This window comes from Fringilla coelebs (genome assembly GCF_963513975.1).
Source record: "Fringilla coelebs genome assembly, chromosome: 12".
NCBI classification, from domain to species: Eukaryota; Metazoa; Chordata; class Aves; order Passeriformes; family Fringillidae; genus Fringilla; species Fringilla coelebs.
The window spans coordinates 2741081-2764904 of NC_140038.1; the positions used below are offsets into that span (position 1 = coordinate 2741081).

The 23824-nt window shown below is 39.1% G+C and overlaps 1 protein-coding gene across 1 annotated transcript; it reads right to left on the reverse strand.

The window, feature by feature from the left end:
• Positions 1-1708: 1708 nt before the first annotated feature.
• Positions 1709-23684, reverse strand: NRG4 (neuregulin 4). Its single transcript, XM_084213679.1, has 7 exons — positions 23532-23684; positions 19230-19403; positions 18227-18281; positions 13982-14075; positions 6161-6310; positions 2398-2477; positions 1709-2307 (listed from the first exon to the last, which is right to left on the reverse strand). The coding sequence occupies exons 3-7, from the start codon at positions 18234-18236 to the stop codon at positions 2291-2293; spliced, it is 351 nt and encodes a 116-aa protein (XP_084069805.1). The 5' UTR covers positions 18237-18281; positions 19230-19403; positions 23532-23684; the 3' UTR covers positions 1709-2290.
• Between the last annotated feature and the right edge of the window lie 140 nt (positions 23685-23824).

Genomic DNA, 23824 nt, shown 5'->3' on the forward strand with positions numbered 1-23824 from the left:
TTGAGGCGGTCTGAATTGCTAACAGCATTTCCTTCCCAGATAACAGTGATCCATCAATCAGCTTGTTCACATTTCAACATGGGGTCAGTTTGTTCAGCCCCACTTTTTGTACAGTTTCCCAAATAATGCAAACAAGCTCAGTAACAATGATTATTCCATGTCTGTCTAGAAAGCTGAGAGGATTCTAAGAGCTTATACAGAATAACTTCAGGCCATTTATTTCTTATATCTTCTATTAATATCTCCTTCCTGAATTGCCACTTAAGTGACCACAAGCCTTTTCCTTCTTCAGTGGGGACAGTACACCAGGCTGAGAGCCTGCCTGCCTTATGATCAATCACACAGCAAAGGGATCTACCAGCTGTCACTGGGGATGAATTTTCACCGAGGCTGTGCAAAGTACTTGAGGGAGCGCTGATCCTGATGTAGCTGGCAGTGCTGCTCCCCATCTCTCGAACTCTGCACAACAGTGGCCTGTCCCTAGGTGATGAAATATGACTTTTATCTTTCCTAGCCTTTAAAACTGTATTATCAGCTTCCTTCAGCTTATCTGCTGAAGATCTGAAGTCCAGAAAATAACATGTATGATTGGCTAATTTGGGGAGAAAGTGATCTTCTAGTGCTTTATATAACTCAGTCTCTGGATCAGGTCCTCTGCCTGATTTGGTGCCCTCAGATTCTCCTTTCACATGCTGAGCACTAACCTGGACTCTGACCCCTCTGCCAGAGGTTTTCAGAAGGTTATGAAACATTCTGATTTTGTTCTAGTAGCCATTGTAAGGTGATTTCTCTTTGACTTCTCACCTTAGGCACTGTACCCACGTGCCTTTTCTTCCCCCTCCCTGTGCTTCTGCCTACATTGATACAAAGCACACACTGCTTCTTCTGACACTAAAGCATGCAGTAGGCATCCTAGAAATAGAAGCTTATTCAACATTTTCTCTGCACCTGTGTTTTTAGACATCTTCAGGTTGTTTCTTTTGGAGATAAGAAATCTCTGTTCTGAATTTTCTCTCCTTTCAATTAATGAATTTTCACAGCAAATCTTCCCTTCAATACAACCTTATAAATCCCATATAAGACCTGCTTGGTAATGTACCATTATGGAAACATATCTGATTTTTTGCTGGTTTCTGCCTCCAGTGCTAGAAATAAATTAAAAAAAAAACAGTTCACATTTTCTATGCCTCTGACTAACCAGACATTCTCTTTGTGTTGTGAAGGCAAAAGAAAGACATGGACCATGGCAGATGCCTCTTTTTGTCTGAGTAAGAGAATCCTGTAAGAGACCAAAGTGTGGGATATAATATATTAGTGTGATCAACAGATGCTTATGTGAATAAATGAAAGAAATCTTTGGAGAGGGCAGCATTTTTTTCGGCCAAGATACCTATCTCAATAGTATTTTGTGTCAGAAATTGACCTGATGAACAAAATTCCTCATTTCTGCTATCTGAAATGTCAACTGGAATATTCAAGGTAAAGTTTGAATTTCCCTCAGTAGTGAGATTTTCAGAAGAAAGACAAAATTAAAAACCATCAAGGAAGATGTCTTGCTTAGTATTAGGAATGTACACCAAACTCTGCCTAAATTTTTTTTTAACCATTATCAATCTCTTAATATTTCCCTTTAATTTTAATTAAAATAGTGTGCCAGGAACCTGGGCAATAAACTACCAATGCTACCTCGTGCTGATGTTGTGTTACAATTAAAAAAAAAAAAAGAAAAGTAAGTATTAGCTGGGAGAAAGGTAGGGGTTTTCCCCCTACATGTGGTAAGGGTATCTGAAACAAGCCAAATTCTGGACATGTATCACAAATCTCAACTTTGAAACTATTGAATCAAGACAGGCTTCAGCTCCTCTGGGGAAATCCTGTGAAAAATGAAAAACCCCTATCAAAAATTCATAATATCACCTCACACTAAAATCCTGTGATATCTCATATTCTCTGTGCAGTGAAAAAAAATTTGTATTTTATTTATTTCCCATGTAGTAAAACCCAAGATTATCTCATGCATCTAGCTGTGCATTACTGAAAAGCATAAAAAAATCCCACAGAATTCAAACATAAATTATAGTGATTTCTGTATAATTGACAGTTTTAAAAGTACATAGAAACTCCACTAAGTGCAACTGTTTAAGCCTTAGGTGTAGTCTTCTCCAACATGTCAGCCTCCTGTTTCAGTCAACTTTCTTCTCTCATCTTGCTCACCATGTCACCCTCTACAATTTAGATTCTCAGGGTTGCTCTGCATTTTGTTTCTCCACCATTCTTCCACTCTAATGCTTTAGGCTGTTGTTATTTCTGAAAAATAAAATGTGATTTTTAATACCAAAACCTTCCTTCCCCACTTGCCTTGTGGAGCCCAGTCATTGAATTTTAAGCCATACTCACTGCTGCAGCCATTGCTGCTTGTAGATTCAACAAGGTTGGCACCACACTCTGAAGAACTTGTCCTTGGAATGGAAACTTTCCTGACCATAAAAAACAAAAAGGAAACAACAGAAAGAGAGAGAGAAAAATACACACAGAGTGAAAAATATTATCAGGGAAGAGACAAATTAATAGAATTATTCTATCATTGGAAAAAGTGACATGGATCTTCTCCAATGATTTTCTAATTTACACTCATTGCTTTTGAGAAGCATGTGTTTGAGGGAGAAGAGCAGAGATCAGAGGACAGTGCAGCATTTGCAAGGCTTCTCTCCTGAAGGTAATGTTCTCGTTTGTCTGATTTCTTAAGTCTTTATTTTAAAAATTATTAAATAGCACAGAAATATTTATCAATTCTCTTAGTGTTTGCAAATGGTGTGAAATTTTCCTCAGTTTGTTGAAGAGAAGCAAATCTTGTAAATGGAGCTGATCATTTGCTGTCTAGTTCCCTTTCTTTTAATAGTAATTAGACATCTGCTCTCTTGAGAAGAGTCATGAGCTATTCTCTGTTCTGTCCAGTTTGTGTCCTGTGGTGATGGAACTCCTCCACAAAGTCTGTTGTCTTGGACAGCTTTAATGGCTTTATTCCTAGACCCTGTTGTTTTGGCTGGCTGAGTTCTTGTTCATCAATATTACACTTACTTTACAGGTCATTTGGCATTTTAGCATGCACTTACATTAGTGAAATATGGAAATTAATTGCAGATTTATTTTGATTTTTCCTAGGGTTTGCTCTATTCCTCTGAGCTCTATGTGTGGCATTTAGGCTTTTAAAGAAAAGCTGGCTCATGTGGCATCACTTCTCATCACCTTTCTTATTCCTCTTCCAGCAACCCTGGCAAAATATGTTTCTGGAGGAAGAAGACCAGATGGACCTGGTGTGCCAGGTGAATTGCTGGGAGCACAATCTGCCATTTGTTCCTCAGCAGCAGTGTGATAGCAGGGTTTGTACACTGCCCTCTTTTGCCCATGTCAGAGGGACAGGCTTGATCAGCACTGTTTGTTGGAGAGGCTGGGGGGAGCTGCTAGATCTGTGTTTGCCCTGCCTCCATGTGCTCTGCAGACTGGAAAAAATAGATCATGAGCTGATAAAAATGTGATGACTCAGTTAAATGCAAAAGGAGAATTATTTCCCACTGTTCACCCAGAGCTTTCATGTGCAGCCCTACTCTTTTATGGATTACTTTCACTGTAAGTTATGATTTAGTTTATAAGCAGCAACCTCCACCCTGGTATGTTGAGTGGATTTGTTTCTAGGGAGCATGAAATGCACTTGCACATGCTTGGTCCTCAAAACTGCCCCAAACAGCCTGAGAGAAAGAAAACTTGGAAAGGAGGGAGGTACAATGATACAGACAAGAAAACAGAGCACTGAGTTCTGTATTCCAAACTATTTGATGTATAATTTTAGGAATTCAGTTTCCTTCCATTAGTATCTCCTCTTCTGCAGCCCTCCAGATTACATTACTGTTTATCCTAAAGCCCCACTAGAACCCTCTGCTGAAAGAGCCATGGAAAAGCTCACTACTAACACAGTTATCAGGAAAAAGGCTTTCTGCTCTCTGATTGTGGATCAAATGTCTTTGTTAATCAAGTGGAGTAGTGGAAACTTTAGCACAGAATGTCTCTTAAAATTTTAAACATATCCTGTCAGGAGGCCAAGTCAAAGATGATGCAAACTCTCAGCTAACCCCTACATGCCCTAGCTCCACCCTCTTCTAAGATATTGGTGATTGATGCAGTTTGAGAAGAAAGCAGGGATTCATGGCAGCTCTTGGCAATACTGCTCGCTCACTCAGCTGAAAACAGGGGAGATTAAAGTATCCCCTTGAGACTCCTCGTGTGTTGGTCGCTCCAGCCAAGAGATAAGGACTTAGAGATGTAAAATGTTTCATTTATAGATGAGTTCTCTCACAGATGCCCACCCTACATCAGCCTCTGAAGTGTAAAGGTAAGACAATTTTAGCCAGTTAGGTTCTTTCATCTGCACTAAAGAAGTTTATAATGGTTTTATTATATTTCCCAAATTAGTCTTGTGTGTAAGATGGGGTTCAAGGACAACTATGTTACAACTGAGTTGTTGCCCTTTTTATTTTGCTAATAAAGAGGCACTGCTACTTGTTCTGCCAGTCAGGTAAAGTGTGAGTAAAGAGAAGTTGATGTTTTAACTATCTAATAAAAGAATTTTCACAGAGCTGTCATTGCTGTCACTCTAAGCTTCTGTACTCGGACCATAAAACTCAATAGATTGTCTCCAGCTTCCCCTAATTTTACTGAATGTGAAAGAAAAGGGATCTTTTAACACATTGCTCTCTGAAGACTTTTTTTTCCTTCTCTCACAGACAATTTTACTTCTAAAGAAATACTGTCTGTATCTCTATGAGACTTGAATAAATTTTTCTTAAGTTAGTTTAAGCTGTATTTTGTTCTAATAAGTTTATAGTAATTCGCAAATGTTTTTTAGCAAACGACCACTGTGGCATTCCGTGGCTAAGCAAAATTAATTTAATTAAAATTGCTAATGTGGGGGTATCCTTTACAACAAGGGATTTTTTTATACCAACTGTTTTATCAAATGCTCTCTATCTCTTCTAAATCCATTCAGCTGTGGGAGAAGCTGGCATTCAGTGGGTTTCCATGACAGCAGCTGAGGTAAAACTAGACCAGCTATTCCAAAGGTCGCTCATTGAAAGGCACAGATCAGAAAAGTTGATTTGGCAATGTGACCATGGGAGCACAAAGAACAGAATTGTAAGAACCTTTGGTTATCATAAGCAAGGAGAAATGCAGTACAGGAGAAAAGAGAACACTCTGCAAGTCTGGGATGGTAAAGAATTACAGGGGCTATAAGTTGCCTCACAGAGACACAGATGCATAAACTCATATTACTGGTATATGGCAAAATGAGTTCTTACAAAAAGGGCTGTACTCTAAAAATAAAGAGGGGACAAAGGTGCATTGCACAGGTGCAACATAAAGAGGGCATTGCAAGTGAAGATGCTAAGTTTGTTTGGGTTTGGTATAAGTGTAGTGATCTATGTACAGCATCAAATAGTTGCCTCAATCCCAGGAAATCTTTGTGTTTTCATTCCAAGTCCTAATATGCCTAAAAAGCTACTAAAACCAACCCTGCAGCATTTGCTGTCTGGCACTGACATTTGCCTTCTACTCAAACCTGGATCATCCTGGACAAATTAGTAAGCTCTCTGAGTTGTCCTGATGATAGTAAACATCCACCTGGAAATATTCTTCAATTTCATTCTTTCCTTAGTTTTTCTTTTTAGACTGGGAGTGGTAGAAGAATTAGGAGCTAATGGCACCAGCTGCTTCAGTTCCCAATTCAGTAGGGACACTTTCTGATCCCTAGGCACTTTGTTAATTTACTTCTCAGTCTCTGGACAACATAAGGTAGACTGATGTTTTAAAATGTTAGCACTAACTCTAGATGGACTGTAAAATCTCAGCTAGGGGTGTACTGTGGGTGTTTTTTACAAAGCAGCTGTAAGTCTAAGCTGTAAGAGCTTAGAAATGACACTGAGAAAACTTCAAGGCAGGAAGCAAATATTACAAGCCACAAGTTGAGAATCCCCATTCATTATGCTGAATAACCATACAACCTTATGGATAATTCATTACATACTTTTACACTCAAATAATTAGTACATGATTACCAGAAGAAATTTCTACTTGATTGAATAGCTTCAGCCTTATGAATCACTTTTACCTGCAAAGGAAGTAGAATGCTCCAATTACAAGAACTCCTAGAAGAAGAAGGGAAGCCAAGAAAGCTGCAAACAGGTCACCTTTTGTTTGGGATTTGATGCTGGGCAGCAAAACTTCCTCACACCGAGCTCCTGTGTAATTCTCAATACACCTGGGAAACCAAGTTATATTTGGATTAGATGGTAGCTTGTCATCTACAATGAAAAGCACAAAAGGCTTCTCCTGGGTACAGAACTTGTTACCACTCAATTCAAAGGTTGTATTTGCTTCACAGCAAGTTTTCTTACAGAGTTTCCTCTCACCTTGTATTTCTGGAACAAAGGGAATTAGGCATGTTGGGCACCAAGTTTACATTCTGATGCATACTGCTTTTATATATTAAGTTTAATATACTCATCCCTGACAGATTTAATTAATTAAGCCTACTTCTTAATATTAACTGTGTCGTCCCACTGGCTCACACGCAGTAGTCATGCTTTCTTTTCCCTGCTTCAGGGAACTTTCTGGCTTCCTTTGTTGAAAACAGTAGTGTCAGCTAAAGAGAGCAAGGAAATGAGAATTCATTGGGGCACAGTACAGCTCAAACTGCAGAAGTAGTTTATACAGTGTAATAATTCATGCCAGAACATGCTACATGCTGGCTGAATAACCCCCTCTTGGAGAAACCTACATAGGAGTCTTCCCTACTATGCTTATTTTATGTGTTCAGCTTCTGAAAAACTCTTCTGAAGAAAGGATTGAAACAAATATGGTATTCTACCATGGTAAAATGGTATGATATTTTAGTAAAAGTAAATAAAACTAATGGCTTAGTAATTAATATTCAGCCAAAAATAGGTAGGTTGAAACTAAACTAATTTTCATTTGTTATGTATTTTGCACTTCTTCTGCTAAGTTTTCTTAAGGAATTGATTTCATTACAGAAAATGGGAGGCACTCCTTTCAATATCTAGATGCTGTGGGTATTTTTTATATATGTAAATTTGCTTCTCTCTATTTGTATTACTAAAGATCTTGCTCCTTCTTGCTATTTCTGGCACTGAAGTCATAATAATCTGTGACATAAGCAATTTCAGGCTCCAGCTGAGAAAAATGGGCTAAACTCTGCAACATACTTGAAGTTCTCAACTGCCATTGGCAGCTGCAAGGTATAATTTCAGATGAGGGGTAGGAAGGTGGAGAGGGGAGGAACTGCCAGAAAAGAAGAATGTTTAGCATATCTAACTAAGACCAAAGGATCCCTGTGAGTTTTCTGACATGATGCCTGATGTGACTCCCACTGCACTTTCTGTAGGTTATGGACCAGTATTTCAGTCCTGCTGGCCTAAACCACTGCACAGAGAGTTACTACCCTTTTATTTTAATTCTTTGTCTTTGGAAATATAATAGAAGATTTAGACACTAAAAAAAGACATCTAATTATCATCACATATTAAAGCTATGCAACTGATCAAACAGCATTTACTAAGGACAATCTGAGGCTTTTCAAAGTCATGATGTTTCACTGCTGGGAGAAGCAAGGGTAGGCAGACTGCTCTGATTGCTTGAGATAATGTTCCAGATATTTATTCTAAGTGTAGTGGCTTTTCAGTGGCCTATTTCTGAAATACTGTAGAATACTTTAAGAATAGAAGTGCAGTTTGAGTGGGGCATTGTTCTTTAGCAAGTGAGAGAGAAAAGCTTTGGAGAGCTGAATAGAGTAACAGGGAAAGAAAATGGAATAAGAAATTCATAGGAGTATTCTTGAATAGCAATGAAAACTGGAGAATAATGCAAGGCTAAAATGATACAGGAAGAAAAAAAGTAGGTTTTGGCATCAAATTAAGGCTCATGGAAAAGCTCTAAAGAATGAGTGTAAAGGGAGTAAGTCAGAGCCTAAAGAGCAGGATATAGCAGCAGGAGGACAAGACAGTCACAGCTGCAGAGAGCTGCCCAGAGGATCAGGTAAAGGGGAAGGGTTACTGAAATGTGGTGATGCAGGAGGGAGTTGGTGTGAACAGTGCATGGGAGCTGCATTCAGGTTCTGCAAAGGCAGCAGGAAAAGAATTGGGAATGTGTTGACAGCACAGCAAAAGGGTCACTGAGATCGTAGCACTTCCTACAAAACAGAAAACAGAACCAGATGCTTAAGGTAGTCACAAATCTTTAAGAGGGAAAAGAGCTTGAAGGCCTAGGATGGTAAGGGGAAAACAATAGTGACATGAATCCAAGGTTATAGCAAAAAGAAAAAAGCCTATACTAAAGAAGCACATGCCAAACTTAAGACATCATGGATGCTGAACCTTTTAATTCTGCATGGTTGTAACAAAAACAAGTTGTAGAAATATGACTGGCTGGTTTGACAGTATCTGTTTAACTGTGAGCAATGCGTTGGGGATTACAAAGCTACCCATTCACTTTCTCTAGGCTGGCCTGTTGACACACTTGCTGAAAATTATTCTGTGCTATCTAGAAAATGCTGTCATATAACCTAAAAATTATGTAGGTTTTCACAGAAACAGGAAAATTAAGATGAGGTGTTACATTTTAATAATAAAATTATACCTAATGTGACCAAGCTGTCCTACAGTTATGGCATTTCTGAAAATCCAGATGTTCAAATATTGGTTTGAACAAGCTTTTATGAAGTCACCTTTCCTGATGTACAAGTAGATAAAAGCCTTTGTTAAAGATAGAAGCAACTGATGCTTTAAGACAACCAGGAAAGGTTTCTTCTGCAAGTCCTTTGCTAAAATAGGTGAGAAAGAAACTAAGCAGACTTGAGTAATTAGCAGTGGAATTCTCTCAGAAGACCTGCTTATCCTGTTGCACTAGCAAAGCTCCAGTCATTCCAGTGGAGTTACACATGCAGTGACTCTAAGCAGGACAGAAGCAGTCTCCATGAAGCACGGGGGCTGTGAACACAGCCCAGAACCACGGGGTCTGTGCAGCCTCCCCAGAGGCACTCAGTCTCACCACACACCCCTCAAAGCCAGGGGCAGCTGCCTTTATCCTGTTTAGAATGGATGCCCAAAGCAGCACAGAAGTTAAGAGCAGTTGTTGACACGGCAGGCACTGGTGCACCTGCACCTGAATGAGGCTCTAGGAGGGAGGAGTTGCACTCACTGTGTTCCCTGGCCAGGTGTTGCTGTTGTACATCACCTGCAGGCTGTTAACCTGCTGCTGCACCTGCCCGTGCCACCTTTAACCAGCCCTGCTGGGCAGCATTCCAGAGCTGATTTTTAAAATGGAAAAAAGGTCTTCCCCCTCTAAGAAAACTGAATTTCTGATTCAGAGTTGAAAGACAGCAGACTTCAATGTTTGAGGAAAATCTGTGACTAAACCCTCCCATTTTCAGCTGGCATGCAGATCCCTGCTCTCCTAGATGGCTGCACACATGTGCACACACACCCACACCTCTTGTCAGATGAAATGAGCCAGCCTTAACTGTTCTACACAAATGTCCTATAGGAGCTCCAGACAAAACACCAGCATATGGAAAAGAATCCAGAGAATCTTTCAGCACAGGGTATTAATCACATCAGCATCAGTGCAAGGTGGAAGAAAATGAGATGGATGAGATGTCAGGAGATGAGCAACAGGTGTGCAATGACATTGATCCTTTACAATCTGATTAGTAACTAAAACCCAACAGCCTTGCAGTAACATGGGCATCACTGCTGTCTCCTTCCAGATGCTGCTTGTTGGACAGTGCAATGATCCTGGGGCACTGGGATTTAGTGAGGAGGGGAAGTTTCTTTCTTTGCCATAAGGAGGTATCTGATAGACTGTAAAAGTAGAAAGTAGAATTTGAGTCAAATATGCAGATTCTCACTGCTTTGCATTATACTATCAGGGTGTTGACTTTACTTCTCATTTAGTCTTCCTTTCATCAGGAAAATTTTTGATACTTCTTGGTATAAAAACTATTTCCATGTAAATACAAAGCCCTGAGCAGAAAAAGACAAGAAATTATTTGCTTGTCAATGCAATACATGGCTGATAACTTCAAAATCATGATCTTCAGTCTGTAGCAGACTCCTAAAAGTTGTCCTAATACATACAGTCTAAGAACATCTAGTAAGGATGAAAAAGAATTTACAGCCAAAGTGAATAAGCAATGGCAAAGTTAACTGGACACCTAAGCAACTTTTAAAAAAGTTTTGCATTTAGAGAAGTTTCAAAACTGTTACTCTCTATACACAGAGAGTAAAATAAAATGCTCCTGCTGGAGAGAAGCTGAAAGAATGGGTTATTCTTCTCTAAAAGAATGGCTTATTCTGCCCTCCCTTAGCTATGTGTTTATATAGGAAGGTTTCCCTATATGGCAGTTATATTAATTTGGATTGCTAATAATTTTTAAACACATAAGAAAGTGTTGTGTTTTATATCTTATGTCCCACTAAAAAGAAATTATAATTATTCATCTAATTAGCTATACTTTTGGTGTGTATTTTAACTTTCATTACTACCTTTCAAGCCAAAACAGAACTGAAAAATACTAATTGGTTAGTTTGTTTTCAAAAGAGCCCGAGGTACATTAAAGTGTATTTTTGGAGGCAGAGAAAGAAGAAAAGCCCAGACTGGGAAGTCCTTCCCTGGCAACTTGTAGGGTGCACATTCAGAAGGCTGAAAGCACAGCAAGTGTGTGACTTGTGGGGATGTCTGAAAGGGGAATGAAGGGCCCATGACAGACAGCCAGGCAAGGAGGGAGCATACAGAAAGGGGTAGAAGGAGTTTTAATGGGATTTACTGGATTACGGTAGGAAAGGTGGAGGAGAGATTCCATTAGGATGGAAGCAAAAGAAGGGAAAAAGGAAGAGCTGTCCCTGAAGATGAACAGGCATTTCAGGGAGATTTGCAAGGAGGGAAAAAGGAAGAGCTGTCCCTGAAGATGAACAGGCATTTCAGGGAGATTTGCAAGGAGGGAAAAAGGAAGAGCTGTCCCTGAAGATGAACAGGCATTTCAGGGAGATCTGCAAGGTCTACCTGTGTCTCTTGCAGCACTTAGCCCTGGGCAGGATCCCTGTCCCAGAATGAAAGCGTTCACTGGTAATTTCTGCATGCACTGCCCTCTGAAGCAGAGCTCTGTGTGTGCTGTCTTATCCCATCTGCATTCTGCTTGCAATACAGAAAGAATGCTCTCAGAAATCTGCCAAGTGTGAGGAAAAAAATGGGAGCACCAGAGCTTCCCCTCAGAACCCAAAATCTCTTAATTCTGCAGTGCATTAATTAGTGATTATGGGACAGCTGTGCATCAGGGCTGAGGCAAGCAGCTTTCTGCCTTGTGTTTTATGATGCACCTGAGGCAGCTGCTTTTCCATCCTCCTCTGTCCTGCTACCTGTTTATTAAGTTCATTTGAGTGTTCCTGGGTTTGAAGCTCATCTGGTTCATGGTGCCAGGTGTGCCTTTTGCTGCTGAGAACATGAACTCCTTGTTGGGAAAGCAGTGAGGGAGGATGGCAGCTGAGCAACCTCATGTTTTAACATGTGTCAGCCCTATTTAAATCTGCTACTGTTGCACATGGAGGGGGTCAATTAATGTTCAACAGATATTAAATCTCTGCCTGGTATATATCTATTTGTGATTGATAAAAAAGCCCTGAAATCCCAAAGGCAAACAGCAGCTCTTCATTTTTAACTTGCTACAAAACACATGTTTCTAAAGAATGATGCATTTTTCTTAGTCACAAGGTGAAATTACTTCCAATGATGTTGCACAGGGTGATCTGGACTAACTCTGCTGGGCACAACCCATTTGTGTGACCAAGTACCATGCCAAGGTAAATGTGTTCTAAGGTATTTTTACAGTTTGTCAGTCTGTTCTTTCTCCATCTCCTCCTTTTAATTGACAATCATTCAGCCCTTGACTCTAGAAGTGCTTTGAGTTTCCTTTCAGTAGGACATGATCATTTGAGAGCACTGGGGAGCTTTGGGTGGGATTTGGCAGAAACCTTCATCAAAGAAACTGCGCAACTGTGTGATGATGCCAGTCATGAAGTTCCAAAGCACCAAATATTTTCTGAATTCTGCTGAATAGTGATGCATTTTTTCTGTTGTTTCTATTCACATCACTGCTGATTACTAAGATATCTGTGTGTAAACAAAACCTTTCTCATCTATAATTAGCCTTCTCTGACTGATTAAGGAACATGCTTAGAATGAGGATGTGCTTAAATAGAATGCTGCTATTTAAACCCATCTAACTTCATAATCAACCACTAGATACAGAAAAAAATAGTTGATAATTTAAATGCAATAAGATTGCCTGAGTATAACAAAAATGCTCTTAAGATGTTACTTTTCTGCTTCAGCAGATTATAAAATCTTATAGTACCTGAACTGAAAATTACTTCATTTGGAGCTGTTAAAGTAGAAATTATCGATGCTGACTGGTTTGTGCTCCTGAAGAATGAATTTTTCTGAGTATTTGTTACTTCATATCTACAGTTATTGCATTGAACACGTATTCCTTGTTACACAGTCCAGCAGCAGTTGAGAGGGTGCTTTGAAATTGTGTAACAGCTGCTCTTCAGTTTAACCATTTATTTCTCATTTATGTATAATAATACAGGATTCCTTCTAGGAAAAAACATGTGTATTTCAAAATGTTTTACTTTTTTTGTGTAGTATTCATTTTATACTGCATAAGCTTGCAAGGTTTAGCAGATAGAATAAATCATCACACAGCACTTCAGAGCTTTAATCTCACTTCTGGATCTGATTCATGGTGACACTGAACAATGACAGTGATATACTGTGGATATTTTTCAATCAGCATTTACCACAAAATTGCCTCTTTTCTCCCTAAGTAAATGAGTTTACATGCTTGAGTTTAAGTATTTAGATTGAACTGTCCCAAACAAAAGGAAGTAATATTTTAATTAGGCATCTGGGAAAAGATGTTTCCTTCTTCAACTGTTTTATCCAGTTAGCATTAGTTATAGCTCAAGACAGAAGAGGGAACAAAAGTTTCCATGGAAGAAAAAAGATAATATCCTTAAGTGTATCTAATATTCGTCTGAATGCCTATTTTTCTGTTAAGCAAACCCATTAAATCAACCATAATTTCTTTTGATTAATAACTCAGAATTAGTAAATGCAGGACTTTGAAAAGTGATGGTTTTATTTAGCATCTTGTGTCTTGTTAAACCAGATAATAAAAAGATAGGGAAGTATTTATGCAGGAAATGCATAAATACATGCAAAACCAGGAAGTGCTTCTTTTCCAGTTTGCTCCATGGGCAAAAAGGAAGAATGGTTCTGTTATGGAGAGGTGTAAGAAGTATCTCTATTTGCTGCCTTGATGTTTCTTTATCAAGTAGTCTTTGGCTGTCACTATAAAGCTGCTCTTTGAGTATTTCAGCAAGAACACAGTAAGTTTTGAATTACATTCTTTTTTTCCCTTTTAAAAGATTATATTATTTTTTGTGTGTCTGCATTTTGATCAGGTCAGGCCCTTTTATATTATAAAAAGTTTTGCAATATAATTAACTTGTAAGAAAAACTGTACTTTTCCTTTCTGAATGCCTTTCCCACAGTCTATATTCCATGAGGCAAAGGGTATTTTGCTCTTTCTGTATTGTAATAAGGAAATATGGCTCTAATTATAGATATAATCCTCGATGCATACATAACTGAATGCTGTTCCACCTGCCAAGCAAGTATACACATTTATTTTTCTCAAATCCCCATGTCTCTGCAAACTAGGTAAGTAACAGGTAATTGGTATATTCTTTTAGATAATGCTTTAGAAGTGATTCCTTAAAGAAGGAAAATGGAGAAATAGTCTTTAGAGAGCTATTGTCCAATACTTAGACAGACAAACTTCAGTTTCACTGACCTGCAGAATGGACTGGATACAGTAGGAATCATATAACAAATCCCTCCATTTAGACAAAAAGATCCATAACTGGTGCCACAGAGTTCTTCATGATCTTAAAAATAAGACCAAAAGAAACACTGAGAAAAATAGACTTCAAACCAAAAAACCCCCAGAAATAAACTACCACACAAATGAAACCAGCCTCTGAGCAAAAATGGTATAGGTCTTGCCTTCCAGGCCAGCAACACAGAGCACTGTTTTGCTGAACAGTTTCATGTAACAATATGGAGAAAAGATCACAAATTTATCCCCGCATCAGACGTGAAACAGATAAAGTGGATGAATAAATCAAACTTTCTCTTGCAGTGAGAAGTTCTGCATTACTTCCTTTGCCTTTCATGAGCACTCACCACAGTGAGCACAGGGTTCTGTGTGAAGTCTGGTTTCTCCTGCTCCAGTGGCACAAACTACCTTTAGATATCTGGCTCCTGCAATAGAGCCAGTCAGTCCAGAGGCCCCCATGCCAGGAAAGAGCCAGGACACTGTGAGACTGCTCTGGGCTGCACTGAAGCTGAAATGCAGCTCACTGGGACACCCTGGGATTGCCTGCCCTGAAATGCAGCACACTGGGACACCCTGGGATTGCCTGCCCTGAAATGCAGCACACTGGGACACCCTGGGATTGCCTGCCCTGAAATGCAGCACACTGGGACACCCTGGGATTGCCTGCCCTGAAATACAGCACACTGGGACACCCTGGGATTCCTTACCCTGAAATGCAGCCCACTGGGACACCCTGGGATTGCCTGCCCTGAAATGCAGCTCACTGGGACACCCTGGGATTCCCCACCCTGATTCTCAGTGGCCAAACCAGGGCACAGCCTGCAAGCACTCACTTGTGTCCAGGCCTGCTACAATGGCTACAATATCATTTCCACAGATCTCAAAAAGGCTTTTTCCTGACTCAGTAGGCTTCTTAGATGAATTCCTAATGTGTTAAACATAACTAGGCATTCTGATAACACCCCAAATACAGGACACTAATGTTGGCACTTGTAGCAGCACTTGTCCATTTTGTGCTTCAAAAGTACATCTAACTGCACCACTTCACTCTTCCAGAAAACAGTCTAAATTTGGAAGTTGGACTGAATGTATTTATGACACATTTAATGCATCAGTAACTCATTTCATATATAGGCACCTAATATTTTTATATATTTCTTCCATCTTATGAAACCACAGTATCTCAATCAAAACAAAAACAGACCAGTCTTTGACATCACAGGGGAGACAGTCATATGTTGCCTCACATTTTAGGTATTCTTGCTGGTATTTCTCTCAGAAGTTCTGAAAACCAGAATTCTGCTGTGTCACTATTTATGTATAGAAGACATGTTCTATACATAACATACTTAAGAGGAATCAAGATTTTAGTTTTCTTATTTGTCCTTCAAGAAAAAGAGTTAGGGTTCCCCTTTACTCCTGCACAAAAATAAAAGTAAGAAGTGTGTCTGTAAGACATTCTACCCTAGAGAGACCTTCTACAAATTCTTATCTAAAATAAGCCAGGCTTTTCTAAGAGTGGCAGAAATGCTCAGCTACTTCCACCTCTGTGCAAAAAATCATTGTGCACCCTGCTGTCCTCTAGGCCAGCTCTACCAATTCTACTCTCCTTCTTTTCCTACATTCTTTCCTTTCTATGACAGCCTATTGATGCAGAAGTGTGAGTAAGCCCTTACATTATTTTAAGATGAAGTTATACCCCAGGGCCCAAGAGGAATTCAGTTTCATGCTCCTGTTACTGAAGTGCCAGCATCCAAATGGTAACTGGACCTTCTTGCCTGTGTGCAGATAAATTAGGAAGCTGGAGGAGGGGAGAAGAAAGGCCGGAAAGATTGTTCATGTTTGACCTTGTTGCACAGAAATGTGTGTTCTGTCCTGCCTTGTTAGAAGTTAAATGGAAATTTATATTAACTCTGAATCTTTCTGTGCTTGTCTGATGGCAATTCATTTACTACAAGTTCACAATTAAAAGACTTTATAAATTATTTTGTATGGGTAACTGCACAATTGCAACAGGAATAAAATGGGAATGGAGAAAAGGAGGAGGTTTTTAAACAAGAACTACACCTTAGTTGATTTTCAGTCTACTCAAACAGAACAGTGGACCTCCTGTGCCAGTGTAATTCAGTTGAAGGCTACAACCTTCCTTAGCTGAAGAGAGGGCACTGAACACATCAACAGTGTATCAGAATATCTATACAATTTTAAGAATCAAGTGAGAGAAACAAAACTCCCAACTCTGACCTGCTCTCAACTCCATTACATGTCTGAGGGAGTTAACTGTTGAAATTCTAGCAGAGGGAAAAAGAAGATGATAGAAGGTAGGCCCTGCAAAAAAAAAAAAACTTTTGAACAGCTCACAGAAAGGTTTCAAAAGAATTCTCATGAGCATTAATGAGAATTTGTTAGCCTCCTTAAAACCCTGCCTCGTTGGTTCTATTTTTTCATCTCTATGCAGAAATAGACCTGCCTCACACTGGCACAGGGGCAGAGCACTGAAGAATGCTAAATGCCTCGAGTCATTCATGCCTTGGAACATTTGGGAGAATGAACCCTGTTAAGGTGTGATCTTTGTACCAAGGCCCAGCTCTGCAGCCCAACCAGACACCTCTGTTCTGGCAAAATACCTCAGGCCCTTTCCTTAGGTCTATTAGAAAAAAGTGAGAGGTGGAGAGAGAGAACAAAAAGTGCCTAGGAAGCCTTTGAAACCTTTTTGATTGTAATTACAGACAATTTTTCTATAGGCTATTCCTTTCTAGAGATAGACTTTTCTTCCAATACTAAGGGGAAAATGGTAACCCTAATTTTAGCAGTAATGAGAAACTTGAAGAAACATCTATGTCCACCTGGATCAGGCACCCCTTTTTGCCATCCAGTTGTGCTTTTCATTAATTATATTTTGTGTTTTAATACTTTGCTACTGATTAGTAAAACTATCTGAGTAACACAGTTAATGTAGATGTTAGAATTATGAAAGACAATCTGAGAAATTCAGGAAGCTTGAACACCAGGAAAAAAATATTACTAACAAATTGTAATTTGTTACAACACAAAAATAGGTATTATTGACTCCACACCTATGATATTGAAATGCAGTAGCTTGCTGCAAATTTCAAAGTTACAGGTTCTGTATTTGTAGACAGGAAAGTGTGAAAGCACCAGTTTATCCCTTTAAATCAATAGTCAATGATGCAAAAGGGTAAACTGGAGAATCAGAAGGGTTCACTGCAAGCCAGAACCCAATTACATTAGCATTGGTGAATGTGTTATGATTTTTCATGAGGTAAGTCAATACATTATATTAATCTAAAAATGCAAATTGTATGCTTTGAAAGTCAAATGTATACTACAGTCAGACTCCATAATGAAGATAGAAAAGTTTAACAAGTCAAGAGATGACAGGCAATTAAAAAAGCACAAAAGATTTAGCCTTAAAATTAATAGAAATTTATCAATGTATATTGTACATAATATATAGGTATGTATTTTGATACCACCTTCTATGTGAGAGATTTAAGAGATGTAGGACACAAAAGTTTCTTCTTTAAAAAATTGAATTTTGGTGGAAGAAGTGAAGAGGAATAAAATGAGGTTGTTCTTTCTAATGCTAGACTGAATTAAAACTGACTGAGGCAATAGCAGCCTCTAAATACACTTAATTGTTCTTTTTGAGGACATGCAGGTGTCCTGGTTTCAGCTGGGACAGAGTTAATTTTCTTCTTAGTGGCTGGTACAGTGCTGTGTCCCTAAACTGTCTTGTCTGTTTGTATTCAAACCTGACTGTCCTGACTTTAAAAAATAACCAAATTCAGTCTCAGTACCATCTCAACCCCAAAGAGCCAGCCAGCCTTGATAATCCACATGCAGACACAGCTGCCTTGCCCAGTCCAGAGGCTGAAATGCTAGACTGTAGAGAGAGAGAGGAGTGGGAAATGTTGGCAGAAGGTAAAAGGTGATGCATGCTCACTTGTAAGCAGCTTCATGCTGCACACTAACCAATCACACATTGAACTGTTAGGATTGATCAAAGCAAGCATCTCCTTACAGGATTTGTACCACTGGCTGCTAAACTCTAGTGAGGGATGGCATCTCTGCAGAGCAGAGTGACAGTCCCAGTGGCAGCTATCAAAATCAACACCACTGCAGTGAGCTCTAATGATACAGGTGCAGCTATCCAAGTGAACACCTGGCAGAAGTTACCTGTTCGCATAGTATTCCCACCACAATTTTTGTTCTTGGTCTCAGGCAGCAGCACCTAAAGACAAACATGGAAATTAAGCATATAATTTTGTCTTTTTTCCCTAAAGAAATAGCTACTGGAATGCAACTTTCAGTGTTTCTGCTAGGACATCTGTTGCACTCTGACAGTAATGTAAGTTCCATTAATTCACAGTTAATGGCAAACATTCAAGTCTGCTGTTGAGTTCAGTGAATCCCTGAAGGCAGAATAAAAACTAAATTCAGACTAAAGCTTGTTTAAACAATGAATACTTCTTAAAAAGTGCCATGCTTATTCAGATTTGTAATACCTGATGCATTTAGGCAGTCTGATTGATTCTGGCTAGCTAATTAGATTGACACTTGCACCTTGAAAGACAGTGCACACAACTGAACCATTCCTCAGACTGCTAATTAGTCAGGTAAGATCTTGGTGGTAGAACTCTTCCATTCCACAAACAAGAACTTTCTAATTTGTCATTTCTCGGAGTCAATATGTTTTCACTTGAGTGTTCCTCATGTCTGGATGTCAGGTGAAATTAGCAATATCAGCTGTGAATTTATCAGAACTTGTACAATGATTTTTTAAATCTACAACAGAAACCCTCTGCCTGGACAGAAACCAATGTTCACTTGACATTGTTAAAAGAATCTTATTCTGTAGACATGCCAACTCTATAACCACCTATCCTAGCTACTGTTTTCTTGTTATAGAGCCAAGGTTTACTGTACCAAAGAGGTTATTGAACAAGTCTAACATCATAGATCATTTTCTCATGTTTGCTCTTTCTTTCTTCAGAGTGTATGCAAAGTAAATACTTAAGCAAACTGTCCTATATTGGAAGAAAGATTTTTTTTTTTAACCATTAAATGAGCAAATAAAATAAACTATCAGCTTTATGAGAAATAGTTGCCTATACTGCAGCATTAACTAACAGCTTTCTGTAGAGGCCCATTTCAAAAGGTGTAATGCATTTGTACTTACTTTATAAGTAGATGGTTCTGGTTTTCATGGGACCTCACGTGGCTTCTCCAGCTTTTTAACTGTCCTGTCCATCCAAGACAACCTGAGCTGGCAGCTCCCTGTGACACTGGGCTGTAACAGCAAGGGGCCCACCCAAAGGTGTCCTCTTGAGCTGGCTCACAGCTCCACTTTGCTCTGTGTACAGAAGCAAGAACAATTAACACAGCATGGGGCACTTCAGAACCCAAATCTTTTCAAAAGAAATAAATCATCCAGGACATTCCTTTTTCTAGCAGGCAAGATCTGGATTCTATATGTGCTGTTCAAAAGGTTTCCAGTTTACACACAGTGCAGTGGGGTGAGGCTACAACAAAGACAAACACATGTACAGGGGCCAAGGACAGAATAGGTAACACCCCTCATGCTCACAGGATTACCTGCATATTTTTCTAGGTTTACCAGTACTAGAGTTTATGGCTGAATCCAAAATACTCACAAAATGTAGTTCACATAAATTGTATCATACATATATTTTACACTGCATCAAAAATCTGACTTAAATTTGTGTTTTATTAGAGCAAATAGTCTGTGTTCATTTAGTTTCCCTTTTCACAGAAAGTTCCACAAAATTGTGTAATATCCAATAACACTCATAAAATATAAACAGGATATATAGCCTAAATTTCATTACTAGCTCCTGTACTAGATTTAATTAGGATATGAATCCTTGAATTGACAAAACAGCTTGAGTTTTGCTACTGCCAAAAGGAGATCTCCCATCTCCTCTCCATCTTGCTGTTGGTATGTACCTCAGCATCCCTGGCACTGCTCCTGGTCGAAGTTTAACTTTTTCAGAAGATGCTTAAATGCAGTGATCTGATAGAAAATCCCTTAGGGGAAGCTGATGGTTTTCTACTGCATCAGTGTGTTAAATGGATGTGCTGTGCAACTCATCAGCTCTTAGGACTGGGACTAATTGTTCCATGGAAGACAAATTGTTTATAAGCTGAGTGTAGAAAGCAAGACAGCTTGAGGAAGGCTGTGGGACAACCAATCATTTCTTTTCAAATTCTGTTACCTGTGTATTCAAGGAAACAGGGGTGACAAAGGGAGGGAGTGAAAATACTTCCCCACCAATGTGAAAGCATAATTTTATTTTTTAAGTTCTAATAATAAGTATCACAATATGGGTCTAAAAATGTTTTTTTAAAGAGGTGTTGCTGACAGCATTTGCAGCTTTGACTTTTTTGTTTTTAAGACTGAAAAGTACATAATTAGGTAATCATGTATTTAGATGTTTTTCTTTGAGGTGTTGCACTCTGAACAGAAGTTCAAGTATGTATCAGTGTCCTAAAAAGAATAAACTGGACTCTCTGTCTCATTAGATAATAAGATATTTAAAGAAAAGAAAGCACTACAGCAGAAATTGTTGCTAAATTTGATTGTAACTCAGGTCTGTGTGTGCACTGGGTTCATACTAGAAACACAAAGATCATCTGTGCACCTTTCTTGCACTTTCCAAACTGAGTCTTCCTCTAGAAGCAGAAATAGCCTATGCTCACAGAAGCTAAAAATCCAATTGTATGAATGCTCAAATGTTTATCTCCCATGTATCTTGGGAGTTTTTGAAATGTTACTTTGTATATCCAGTTAAGAGTATTTAATCTGAAATTTAAAATATAACCTGTTTTGCTCTGTGCCAGCTTGTTGAAAAATCTTATCAGTTTACCCTTTTCCCCTCACCTTTGTCATCTAAACTGATGTTAAGAATAGTAATGCATTGTTTGAAATGCTCATACATCACCTGTGTATACTGAGATATATTGGAACAAGTCTTGAACTCGTTAGATTTGTCTTTAAATGAACCTGTGTGCTTTACTCCCCATCTATTTAAACCAGAATCTGTATTGCCTCTTGGTTTTGTGTACTTTGACTGGTTAGCTGGCCTAAGCATCCACAGTACCTGTAAGTCTTGATGAGCACAGGCAGATAAAAAGCAAGCACTGAATAATTATTTGGGCTTCGGTTTATGGATCTTTGCTATTCAAACATTCTTAAAATTAATCTCTATACAAACGCTCCCCCAAATTAAAGAAGATAATTTCAGTCATGTGGCTATTTCAAATACACATTGTTTGTACATTCAGATTAAGTTGCACCTTACAGCTGTCTTTGAGAATGGGATTTTGCTGCATTATGTATTCTTTCTAAAAATCAAAAAAGGTAAAATCTCATTCTGCCCCAATATTGAGCTCAAATATTTGGTCATGAAAACAATGAAGGGGAAAAAATTTTAAAACTGCCTATTATTCTGATTAAATATAAATTTCCTTCTGAGATGTCCTTGATACCTGTCAAGCAGTCAGTAGTCTCATACTTTCTCCAAGAGCCAGGAACTGTCCTGAAGTCTTGTTAAAAGGAGTCTGTTTTTCTCACCTAGGTACAACTTCTCATACCTTCAGTGTCTGAAGCTCATAACTGATCTGAGCACAGAAAATCATCAGGCATCAGAAAAAATCCATCAAACTGCCTGAAACTGATGCTGGCCTAGAACAGAGGCTGGATGCAGTTAAAAGGATTCATTAAAAGACCTCAATAGATCCACCTTGAGCACTACAAAGCCCAGACAGGGATCCACCCAAAAGGGACCAAAATGGACAATGGGTCATGAGGTCTCTCACTTTAATAAATTCTGGTCCATTTGCATATTTGGGTTAATTATCCAGTTATAGCTCTAGGTTCTGGAGTCCCATCCTTGTTTTTCTCTCTTCAGTCCTCGTTCTTTATGCTCTTGGGTCTGAAATTTGGGTGGTTGTCCTTGGTCCCAAGCTAGGAAAGAAATTGTTTTGTCACCCCACTCTGTGATGACAGCTTACCATCCCTTAGTATCAAGCTCAGAACTACACACTAAAGCAGTACAGAATCTGAAAAATATAAAAGCTAAAACCTAAGGCATCAAAACAAATGAGGATCTCTGTTAGGAAGAATTCCAGGTGAGATCTTATAACAAATCTATATAAAAACAATATTTTACTCAAATTTATACACCGTAAGTTTCTTTTAGGATGGGACAACCACAGTATCAGGGAATTCTGACAAAAGATAGGAAGCTAAAGCAGATGACAAATAGCTCACAAATCTCAACATACTTTGGTTGACAGGGTAATTTTTTTGGGAACAGTTCTTCAAAATTCTTTCCATTGCAGTTTTCTGAAATGATAGCAAATGGCTGAGTCCTCTTATCTTAGAAATCCCTACAGCAAAAATTTAGGCTTACTTTAGTGGATAAAAATGAAAATGTATGTCTAGGATTAATTATATAGTAAAACAAGAGGTAAAGCTCTCATCATGGTGTTGAAATTGAAATTTGAGGCATTACAGTGAATTTTAGGGAAAACTTCCCATTGCCAAAATTTCCTAAGCAGCTTGCAAACAACTGCAAATTTCCATCTGAAACCCCAGTTCTATTCTATGAGATATTCAGGCAGACACTGGCAAAGCCACAAAGTTGAGGCTTCTGTCCAATGTAACTGTAGTCAGACCACAGATTTGTAATTTTGAGACAGACACTCCAGTTTCAAGCTAGTGTGTGCTTATGTGAAGGGAATTATTAAATCTTACAAGACCCTTGCATTCAGAAAAATCACTATCAGTCCTGAAAAACAACCCCCCACTATTCTGTCATTCTGTGTGCTAGCTGATTTCTTGTGTGGCACTTTTGCTTCCAAGTTTTATCCCTAACTCTAGTAAGAAATCAACTGAAATGAATGCAACTTAAAGTCTGCATGGTTAATTTTTATTCATACCTCAGTGGCAGACGTAGTGTCCCTCATAATGTCAGCTCTCAAATGTCAATAATCTCAGATCCAGTAATCAGAACTAAAAAATCCATATTCCAGGCTAACGTACAAGGGGACAGTTTAGAGCATGGTGACACAATAAAATAGACCAGTGCCACTTAAATAATCTTGAGTTACTAGCAAGGAATGTCATAAGAGTTTAGATATTTACTTTACGTGGCAGTCATCAGGAATCAAGTGTAACTAGTCTTCATAATAATGATTTTGATTTTTTAATATTCATCCAGCACTAATAGCTGGCTGATGCTAACAGCAGCTGTTCCAAAACACAGGGGAGATAACTGTCAAAACCTGAATTTCAGTCTCTATTATTTTGTCCATTTAAAGCACCTTAAATTAAAGCACTAATAAAGAACTTTCTAACCTCGGGGTGTTTCACTTCATTTTTTTTCTGGTTTTTTTTTTTCCCCTGTACATTTAATTTTGTATTGAGTTAATTTGTTCTACTTAAACCAGGGCTTACCACAGCAAGCGGGTATTCTTAACTCTGCGGGTGTAATCTTTCTCAGACAGGCACAGGACAATCTGCTGAATCAACGCAATCCCTAATCCGCATGCCGTAATCCCGCGGCCGCCGGCCCCGCCGCCGTTACGCAATCCGCCCTCAGGCCGGGCCACAGCGGCCCGCGCGCGGCGGCAGCCTCAGGGCCGGGCTCGTGCCGGGCGCGGCGCGGGGGTCGCGGCGCTGCCGCGGGGGGCGGGGCCGGGGGCGCCGCCGGCTCCGGGCTCGTAGTACTCCAGCGCGCGCCGCCCGCC

Excerpts from the sequence above, each read along its gene's own strand:
- NRG4 (XM_084213679.1), bottom strand. Across the intron at positions 6,311-13,981 it reads GTATCCAGTCCATTCTGCAG|GTGTATTGAGAATTACACAG; the intron begins GTCAGTGAAACT and ends TTGGTTTCCCAG. Across the intron at positions 2,478-6,160 it reads GCATTCTACTTCCTTTGCAG|GAAAGTTTCCATTCCAAGGA; the intron begins GTAAAAGTGATT and ends TTTTATGGTCAG.